The sequence below is a fragment of the Trachemys scripta genome, chromosome 7, assembly GCF_013100865.1.
Source record: "Trachemys scripta elegans isolate TJP31775 chromosome 7, CAS_Tse_1.0, whole genome shotgun sequence".
In the NCBI taxonomy this organism is placed as follows: domain Eukaryota; kingdom Metazoa; phylum Chordata; order Testudines; family Emydidae; genus Trachemys; species Trachemys scripta.
The window spans coordinates 55,459,953-55,470,085 of record NC_048304.1 but is presented as its reverse complement, the minus strand read 5'-3'; the positions used below and the strand labels follow the sequence as shown (position 1 = coordinate 55,470,085).

The 10,133-nt window shown below is 54.6% G+C and overlaps 1 protein-coding gene across 1 annotated transcript in view; it reads right to left on the bottom strand.

Annotated features, from left to right (window-relative positions):
• The window catches only part of WNT8B (Wnt family member 8B), a 13,644-nt gene extending 8,035 nt beyond the window's left edge, over window positions 1–5,609 (bottom strand). Inside the window, exons 1-3 of the mRNA XM_034776467.1 lie at window positions 5,574–5,609; window positions 2,622–2,760; window positions 931–1,056 (exon numbers count right to left, since the gene is read on the bottom strand). Of these exons, the coding sequence (XP_034632358.1) occupies window positions 931–1,056; window positions 2,622–2,760; window positions 5,574–5,588 (280 nt within the window). The 5' untranslated portion in view covers window positions 5,589–5,609. The remainder of the gene's footprint in view (window positions 1–930; window positions 1,057–2,621; window positions 2,761–5,573) is intronic.
• Between the last annotated feature and the right edge of the window lie 4,524 nt (window positions 5,610–10,133).

Here is a 10,133-nt window from a genome sequence, read left to right as displayed (position 1 = left end):
GAAGAACAGGAGTACTTGTGGCACCTTAGAGACTAACAAATTTATTAGAGCATAAGCTTTCGTGGACTACAGCCCACTGCATCCGAAGAAGTGGGCTGTAGTCCACGAAAGCTTATGCTCTAATAAATTTGTTAGTCTCTAAGGTGCCACAAGTACTCCTGTTCTTCTTTTTAAGTTTTCAGGCATTCAATTTTTTTCAACGAAAAGTTGAACTTTTCCATGGAAAGCAGACGCTTTCTTTGCAAAAAAACAAATTTTGCCAATTCTCCGTCAAAAAACATTTTCAGTGTAAATTTTTTAACCAGCCCTAATAATAATAATTCCACTCCAAGCATTAATATCGTACCCTGCTCTTTCAATTTCCAGATGTCTGTTGTCCTGAAGGCTGGCCATCCTACCACCCCAACATACTTAAAAATCTGTGGCCACTTTTAAATCTATTGGCCAATAAAGCCAAACTGGCAATGACGGGGTTGCTATGGTGAGTGTGTGAGGTGTCTGTGTCTGGTTTATGAGTGGTCTGAGAGTTTGTGACTGGTTAGACTTGTGGAACTTGAGTCTCTCCTCATTTTTACACTGGTCTTGCTCCATTGGCTTCAATGAAGTTATACCTGATTTACACCAGAGAAAATCAGGTCCATGTGTGTGCTTCTTTTGAGTGAGTTAAGAAAATTAAGCAAGGGTTGGACAATGCTATAAATTCAGGGCTATCTCCTCGGCTGGTCTGAATTGACTTGGCTCCATTGACTTCCATAGAACTACGCCAGCTTGCACCAGATGAGGATCCAACCCTGGAACACTTTCTGGAGCCTTTTTGCCACTAGGAGACCAAGGGAAAGAGCTGTTTCTCCAGGCTCAAGGGGAGAAGTGGAGAGACACCCAGTGTGGTAGGGGGCGAGACACACAAATCACAGCTGATCTGCTTCTTACCAAGCTGTCCGTTGCGGGAGTCATCACAGCCGCAATTGTCGAAGTCCCCAAGGCTGCAGTTCCGCGTCAGCGTGTACATGACGCCCGCCGAGCTGATGGCATGGACAAAGGCTGTCTCTCGGTTTGCTGTCAGGCACAAACACACGGGGAGGGAAAGCGCTAAAGGTTTCACTATGGGCTGCGTGGAGCAGAGCCAGCTCCTGCCATAGGGGAAGAGAAGATTCCAAGCGCAGGTCTCTGTGGCTCTGAGTTGAGGCTAGGTGGATTGGGTTAACCTGGTATCTTTTCCTCCCTGCTTGGGGCCCTTTGGAGAGTGAAGGGCAGAATGCTGCCCTGCCTGGGCTATCCCATTGTAGACAATACGTCAGTGGATGTAGTGCTGGAGAAATGTGCTGGATCAGCAGCCCTGCCATCCGTCCCCAGACAGACCCGCGTGGCCCCGCCAGTATGCCTCAGCTTTGAGCTCCAGGGACTATCTCTAGGGTTGTTTCCACGCAGAGGCACGGCCTCTGCTGGGATCAATAGCAAACGGTGACCAGTCAGAGCCCATTGTGATGCTGGCACCAGCCCACTAGGACCTGGGCTGAAATGATCAACTCATTTCCCTGGGGCCACAAGTGAGAATGACACGTGGTTCATCTCCAGGACCAGCTGGGGCAGGATTTCAGCTGGCAAGCTAGAGAAAGGCCTGCTAGCTCCTTGCCAATTTCCACACACAGATCCCCAGGCTCTGGCTCTCTAGCCTGCTGCTGATCCCCCAGGGTCTGGCCCTTGAGCCTAGTGCCAATCCCCAGGAGCCAGCTCTGTAGCCCATTCCCAGACCCCTGGAGTCTGGCAGCCGCCCCATGCGGAGGCAGTGAGCATGGGTATCTATGAGAGTCAGGTCTGGGGCAAAGGTGTTTCCTGCTGGTTGCTGGGAGGTAGGTGAGGGTGGTGGAGTGGGGGAGCCATTTCCATGCTCACCCTGGGAGGCTCTGGCAGGCCCCAGCAACCCGCCCGCCCTGCAGCGGTGCTGAGGCAGGAGAGCTGCACTGGGCAGCAATTGGACCTCAGCCCCCTGGAAGCTGCGCTAGGGAAGCCCCCCCTGTCGGCCTGCTGGCCCCAGAACCTGATCGCCAGAGCAGAGCCATGGAGGAGCCTCTCTTTAGCCAGCTCCCACATCCGCTTTCCCCTCCCCCCGAGCCCTGTTCTCAGTCTCTGTATCCACTCACCGGGCCACCTCCCCCTCCCTGCACGTGTCCCAAGGGCAGAGGCCAGGGCTGGCTCTAGCATCTCCTCCCACAGGGGCTTTCAGCTGATTTGTCTCCGTTCCTCCTCATGGGATGGCAGGCACTGAGGGTGGAAACCTGCCCCAGCTGTGTGTGTGTCTGCTGAACCCAACACCATCCTTGGCCAAGTGGGGGCTCAGCAGGCACACAGCCCTGGGATGGTGATATTTGCCATGTCCCCATGCCACTGTGCCAGCCGTGGTCCAGACACACCTTCCCAGAGCAATGCCAGGGCCAGCCATGGGGGGAGCAGGGAGGACAGGGCCAGCCATGGGGGAAAGGGCCTGGGAAGGATGTGCCCAGAGAGAAAAGGGAGGGAGGGCCTAGTGGGAGAGACGAGGAGATCCCCAGGAAAAGCAGGGGCCCGTGGGCTCTAACTTGTGGTGAAGGGGTCCCATGAGCTGTAGCCAATGCTTTCCTTACCACTGCGCAGCCCGCCGTGGCTGGAGAGCTGCAGCGCTCTCTCGGGGCAGTTCCAGCGGTCCCATGCGAACTGGAACTTGCACTCCTCAATGCCGCTCTGGGCCCCGGCTGCCACGCTGCTGGAGTAGATGAGATACGCCTGCACGGGGAGGGCAGTGGGTCACAAAGGGCTACGTGTCTTTGAGCAGCTGCACCCCTGGCACAGGTGTGCCCCCCACGGGCAGGGCTCACTGCTGGGGGCAGGGCTCCGGCACAGCCCAGCAGCACCTGGGAACCACAGCTCCGTTTTGCTCCTGGATATTCACCGAGAGGCGGCACCCTCTGAACACAGAATCAGGAGCCAGGAACTGCACCGTGCTACTCCCAGTTGGGTGGGGCCTTGGGCCAGTTATTTAACTGCCTGGTGCCTTGGATTCCCCAGGGGTAGCAAGAGGATGATAACCCTGACCCACCTCCCAGGGAGTCATAAGGCTAAGCAGCTGGTGGCGTGACCGGGGGCTGACAGGGTGCAGTGCTGGGTGTTGTCTGTATTTCAGCTCTGGGGGTTATGTGGGAGGAGCTAAGCAGCAGGAAGAACCGGTAGGACAGCCCCAGAGAGGACAGCGCTTGCCCCCTCTAGCCAAGGACAGGATGGGGTTTGCCCCCAATTGACACTTTCAGTGTTACTGAAACACCGCCCAAAGGGATTGATGGGGAACTAACTTTCCCATCTCCCCTGGGGTCAGGGATCCTCAGAAGTAGAGGGACAGGGCTCTGCTCTGACAGAACAACCAGAACATCCTCAGCTGGTGTCTAGTCCATGGAGCGACACTGATGTCCCCCAGCTGAGGATCTGTCCGACAGGATCTGGCTGCCCTGTGATGGAAGCCCAGGGTTAGCAGAACTCAAGTTAGCAGCCCCTGGGTTTGCTAACCTAGGGCTCGAGTGTCTACACTCCTTTGTAACCCCAGGTTAGTGACTGTTGAAACCTGGGTTCCAAGCTGGGGCTCCATTGTCTATACCATATTATGCGGGCCCAAGTCCAACCACCTATATCCCAGACGTCCTAGTGCCCTCCCCAAATGTGGCCACTCTAGCCCTTTGTTCGTGGTGCAGTCATGGGCGCCGACTTCCCCTCTGCCCGGTGGGTGCTCGACCCTCCCTGCCCCCGTCCCTGCACGCCTCTTCCTGCCCCTGCACCGCCCTTGCCCCACCCCCATTCTACCCCTTCCCCAAAGTCCCTGCCCCACTCCTTTTCCCACCCCAGCCCTGCCCCCTTCCCGTCCCCATTCCATCCCCCTTCCCCCAAGTCCCTGCCCCTATCCTGCCTCTTCTCCACCTCCTCCCCTGAGCGTGCAGCGTCCCCACTCCTCCCAGAAAATCCTAAGCGCTGCCAAACAGCTGTTAGGCGGCAGGGGGGCGGGAAGCGCTGGGAAGGAGGGGAGGAGCGGGGACGCAGCGCACTGTCAGGGGCAGAAGGAGGCGAGGAGGGGGGAGCTTGGCTGTTGGTGGGTGCAGAGCACCCCTTAATTTTTCCCTGTGGGTGCTCCAGCCCCGGAGTACCCACGGAGTCAGCACCCATGGGTGCAGTGTTGGAAAACTTGGCTGCCCAGAGCACAAAGGAAGGCAGCCTGTGGGATAGTTTTGGCAGAATCCCAGAACATGTCCAGTGGGGCTGTGTCTACGCTGCATGGCAATAGAGCTTGAACCCTGGGTCCCGGCTTGACTCAGACTTGGACCCTGGGTCTGAGGGTTAGCACAATTTGTGTGTGGATGGAAGGGGGGTTAGTGTTTGAACCCTGGGTTTATGTGGCAGTGTAGACATATCCAGAAACACAGCCTGACATAATGTGCAGTCATTAGTGCCGTGGGGCCTAGTGGATAGAGCACAGCACTGGGACTCAGAAAACCTGGCTTCTATTCCCAGGAGGGTGCTATATGATCTTGGGCAAGTCACATCCCCCTCCCTGTGCCTCAGTTTCCCTCTGTGTAAAAGGGGGGATCATGATACCGACCTCCTTTGTAACGTGCTTCGAGATCTGCAGACGAAAAGAGCTAGGTATTATTGTAACTTGCGACGTGCAAAGCGGGTGTCAAAATGCAGACATGCAGCGCATGGCAGAGGTGTAAATGATCACACCGCCATACTTGGCATGAGGGATCCGGACTGGGGTGGCTCCGCTCACGCTGGTGTCAAAGGCCTGATTCTCCCTAGCCTCATTTACATCCGTGCAAAGCGAGCGTGAAACGCTACCTGCTGTGTGAGTGAGTGGAGGGCAGGGGTCTGGCCTAAAGGAATTATCTTTTCCACCCTCATCCAGCTCTCCCCATCCCTATGCTGCTTCCAGGGCCACTCGCTGAGCCTTGTGCTTGAGGCAAAGCCTTCATGTCATGCTGTTGTGATGCCGTGGGTCAGCAGGCCGTAACTCCAGTGTCCCCAGCACCAATGTCCTTACATGCTAGATTGCAATACCCTTCCTTCCAGGCCGATCTGAGCCTAAGGGACTGCCCCGCCTGAGGACGGGTGTCTCCTTGCAGGGGGCAGTGTGGGGCCCCCGCAGGGGGCTGTGCCTGATGTCCCTTAGCTCTCCAGGGGGGAGCCTGGCATTGTAACAGTGGACAAATGGATACTGTCTCTGCTGCAGGGCAGTGGGGGGCCTGTGGGAACAGCCAGCTAACCTGGGTTATGTGGGAGCTAGAGGCCCCAGAGCCTGGTGTCAATGGGCACAGCTCTGGGATCCGGCCCCCAAGACAGAAGCCAGTGTACCCTGTGAGCAGAACCGATCACAGGCCAGAGCGTAGTGATGGGCACTGGACAAGCAGCCTCATCTCCTCCCCACCCTCCCCCAAGCTTCCTCCGGCTGGCACGCTGCGTGGGGAGGCCAGCGGGGCGGCTGGAGATGGAGGAAAGGACCGAGATGCCTCTGAGGGCTGAGTGGAATCCAAAGCGCAGATCAAAGGGATTTCTCTTACCTTCGGACCAGTCATCAGGAAATTATTCACTGACCTGGAAGAGAGAGAACAGGCCCTCAGTGGTGAGGAATCAGCCCACGGGAATGCCTGGAATTCTGCGGTGCCCTCACCAGCTCAGAGCAGCATTGGCCTCCCAGCCCCTCCCCCCGGGGCAGAGAAGCCCCTTCCCCCTCCTCAGAGCCCTTCCACACTGGGAAATCACCTGCTCGCTGCTGGCCCATCCTGGGGGCAACAGCTGCCCCCACCCCGGAAGCTGTGACTCCCCCACCCCTCTTTGCAGCCTGGGGCAGGGCCCTCCTCCCCCTCCTCATAATTGCCCCCACTCTAGGGCAGTGCCCCTCTCCCCTTATCACCCCATCCCACCCTCAGGCAATTCCTGCCCTCCCATCCACCCCTCCTGCCCAATCCTCTCTCCTTCTCGCACTGTCAGTCTTTTTCCAGTCATGTGATTTCCATTTGCAGGTGTTTATACAGCTGGTCCCAGTGGGAATGACTCTCCTGCGTGTGACAGAGCTCAGCCCCTGCCCTGGGACCAGCCAGCCATCCCCACTGCACAGCCCCTGGATGCTGCCCCAGCATGCTCAGGATCTGGTCCCATGCGCACTAGTGCCACCTAGCCAAACCGGAAGGTAGTGCACATCTAGCTCAGTGAGCAGACAGACGGGAAGGAGGGATTCCTGCGTTCTAGGGTCATGCCCTAATCACCTCCTTGTTATGTCGGACCCTGTGACTTCTAATCTAATCCAACTTGAACCAGGGTAAGTAGTTGCGGTGTTGTCAACTTCTATATATTATTCTGAGTCTGATGCTATTTAGTGGTTGTCTTAAGGCCCCAGCTCCTGGAGGCATGTGATTATGACAATCTCAGCTCTCCTCATGAGACAACAGGTAAGGCTCTAGCCCTTGTGATTACAGAGAAAAGCTTGAAAACAATGGCCATGAGGCCAGAAGGCCAATAAAAATAACGTCAATATTGTTTTTTTCAAATCTTGAGCTTTTCTTTAAGCCTCTTACTGTCTTGGGCCAGACTCACAATTTTTGGAATGCTCTGGGGTGACTTTACCGTGCTTGGGATCATTGCTCCCACTTCTAGCTGGAATGGGAATCAGACGTGATGAAAGCCCATGAGAAAAGCTATTCTCTCAGCTCATGTGGAAGTAGGATGTAGCTGCAATCTCATAAAGCCACTTTGCCCCGACATGGCTTTCATCTGACTCTCCCCGACTTGAGGCAGGCGTGATTCAAAGGACGTTCAGGGAAGTCCTGCTTGGCTTTTCCAAATGGAACCATCAGGCCTTTCAAGAGTCCCCCGCCATTTCTCTGTTCCCTCTGCTCCACCCACTCCTCCAACTTGACCTAATCTGTCTCACTCTCTCTATATATATATAGTTTCTCTTTATTTATAACTTCTTGAGGCCCCCAAGTAGGACCAGGTCCCCATTGTGCTCGGCACTGTATGTACCCATAGTGATAGACAGCTGCTACCCTGCAGCACTTACAGTCAAGACAGACAGGGAGTGGGAGTGGAAACAGAGATACAGTGCTTGCCACAGGAATTCCGGGCAGAGCCAGAAATAGAAGCCAGTTGTCTTGTCCTAGCTGTTGGTGTCATAGAGTTTGAGGCCAGAAAAGCCCACCAGATGATCCAGTCTAACCTACCGTATCTCACAGGCCATCAGCCCCACCCAGCACCCGCACACTAAACCCAACAACTAAAATGAGATCAAAGTATCACAGCCCCCAGGTGCAGCTTTCTCTGCTAGCATTGCTGAATATTCTGAACACTCAGCAAATAAGGATCTTCTTTATTTGCCCTAAGCCATAGGAAATGAGGGAGGTGCACCCTAGTGCAGAAGGGTGAGTTACACTGTCTAGCTGAGGTACCCCCATCATTGCCCCATCACTATTGTATCCAAGCACCTCACAATCAGTGTATGTAGCCTTATAACACCCCTGTGAGGCAGGGTAGAGCTGTTATCCCCATTGTGCTGGTGGGGAAACTGAGGCACAGAGCGAGACTAAGTGATTTGCCCAGGGAATCTGTGGCTGAACGGGAAATTGAAGCCAGGTCACCCAAGTTCCAGGCTAGCACCCTAACCACTGGCTCATCCTTCCTCTATGCTTTTGTATCTCAAGGAGTCTTTAAGAAATAACAACCTGCATGTTTTTGGGGATAGATCAATGAAGCTACTTCACTGTGAAATAACATAGGAATTGCCAGACCAGATCAAACCAGGGGACCATCTGACAGTAGCCAGCTCCAGTCACTTCTAAAGAAGGTATAAGAAACCCTGTAATGGTCAATGACGAAATAACCTGCCCTTAGGGGACGTCCCTTCCTGATCCCTGTAAATTAGAGGTTGACATATGCCCTGAAGCATGGGGGTTTACATCCCTTATACATTTTTATTCTATTTAATATAATTGGGGTTGTGCTTGTTATCCACAGCAATGTCCAATCCTTTTCTGAATCTTACTCAGTTCTGGGTTTCAGCAATACCTTGTGGTAATGAGTGCCACAGGATACAGATGCATGTATGAGAATGATCAGTATTCCTACTACCTCAGTCTTGTCTTTGTATCTACTGAAATATGGCATATGTATCCTTTGGGCAGGCAATGCTCAGAGCCAGCTCTTTGCCAGAACTCTGATTAACTGAAGGGTCCAAGGGCTGGAGTTAGTGGTTTGAACATTTCTCCTTCCCAAGGTGGAACGGAGAGCCTGTTCTCCCAATGGCATCCACAGATACTGGCTGCTGTCAGTCCAGGGACAGCCTATAACACAGGTCACTGCTGCTGTGGAGCTGGCTATGGTGTATTGAAAACTGTAAAAATTGTGATCTATCATTTTAAATTCTCTGAGGTTTTCCTGATTCTGCTTGCAGGCTAGTAGGCTCTGGGAAAGCATGGGATCAGAGTCAGTCTGCAGCCAGCCAGCCTAGAGTAAGGTGGGGTGAGCTGTGCCTCTCTGTTTTTATGGAGCAGCCTGCTTTGTCTTTCTCTGTTTTGGGGCTCTTGAGTGTTATCATTCTCGACTACTGACTTTAAAGTAGTGTTACGTTGCAACCTTCCAGGAAGACTATTTGATGTTTTTATTTAAATTCTCTGTGTATGCTGTGAACATAACACTGTCCATCCTCAGTAAAAAGCTGGTAGGCCCCTGCATCTAATGTCCTACTTTTGAACATGTTAGGCAAGTGGAATTTGGGGACAGCTGAGGCAGGACTAGAGCGTTCAGCTTCATTGGCAGGATGGTGGTAGCAGAGTGATGGGAAGGCAGAAACACAAACCTGGAGAGTGTCCACCTGAAATGCATGGGTACATCTCTCAGCAGTTTAGAGCAGAAGTTCTGGCTCTAATCAGATAGCAGAAGAGATGGCTGGAGGCATTCATTGCTTCTAGCGGTTCAAGGGCTTCCTACCAATAGGCTGCTCTGGAGACATACGGTAAATGCATCTCATGTTTTTGAAACACTTCAGTTCCTCCCATGTCATAAGTAGAAGGGGGGGGAGAGTAGGAGGCACATCTGCCTTCCTTGCCCCAACTCCCACAGGATTAGTTATTTGGATGCTACTCTGAAACCTGTCATTATTTGGATGTGTATTACGGCAGCCTCTAGACCAGTGGTTCCCAAACTTTAACAGCCCGCGAACCCCTTTCACTAAATTGTGAAATCTCGTGAACCCCCTCCTAAAAATGAATAGTTTCAGGGATTTAAGATTAAATTTCCTCAGTGTGATGGATGCCCCAACTGCCGGGCCCTGCTCTTCCTGGGGCTCGAGCTGGGGTTTGGGCTGCTGGCCCCCCTGCTGATGGGGGCGGGGCTCAGGCTGCCAGCCCCAACTGCCTGGCCCCGCTCTCCCTGGGGCTCGGGCTGCCAGCCCCACGCGGAGCGCTGGGGTTCGGGCTGCCAGCTCCCCCGCTGACCACTGGGACTCGGGCTGTCTGCCCCAACTGCCCGGCCCCGTTCTCCCTGGGGCTTGAGTTGTCAGCCCCGCGCAGAGCCCTGGGGTTCAGGCTGCCGGCTCCCCCGCTGACTGGGGCAGGGCTCGGGCTGCCAGCCACAACTGCCCGTCCCCGCTCTCCTTGGGGCTCCAGCTGCCAGTCCTGCTGGTGCGCTGGGGTTTGGGCTGCCGGCTCCCCCGCTAACAAGGGGCAGGGCTTGGGCTGCCAGCCCCAACTGCCCGGCCCCGTTCTCCCTGGGGCTTGGGGTGTCTCCCTGCAACCGGGTCCCACCTTCTGTCTCCAATGCCCGGGGTCCTCTGTCCGCCATTAGTGAAATTTTTCTGGTGAACCCCCTGTAAAGTTCTGCGAACCCCCAGGGGTTCACGAACCCCTGTTTGGGAACCACTGCTCTAGACCAAGATCAGGGCCCCATGGTGCTAGATGCTGTGCAAACACATACCCCGAGACAGCCCTGCCCCAAAGAGCTTACAGGTCACATAAGGCAATAAAGAGAAGAAGCGATCTGCCTAGGGTCACACAGCAGCTCCGGAATAGCTCCAGGAACAGAACCCCTGTCCTCAGCTGCTAATCCAACATGCTGTCCACCAGGCCAGG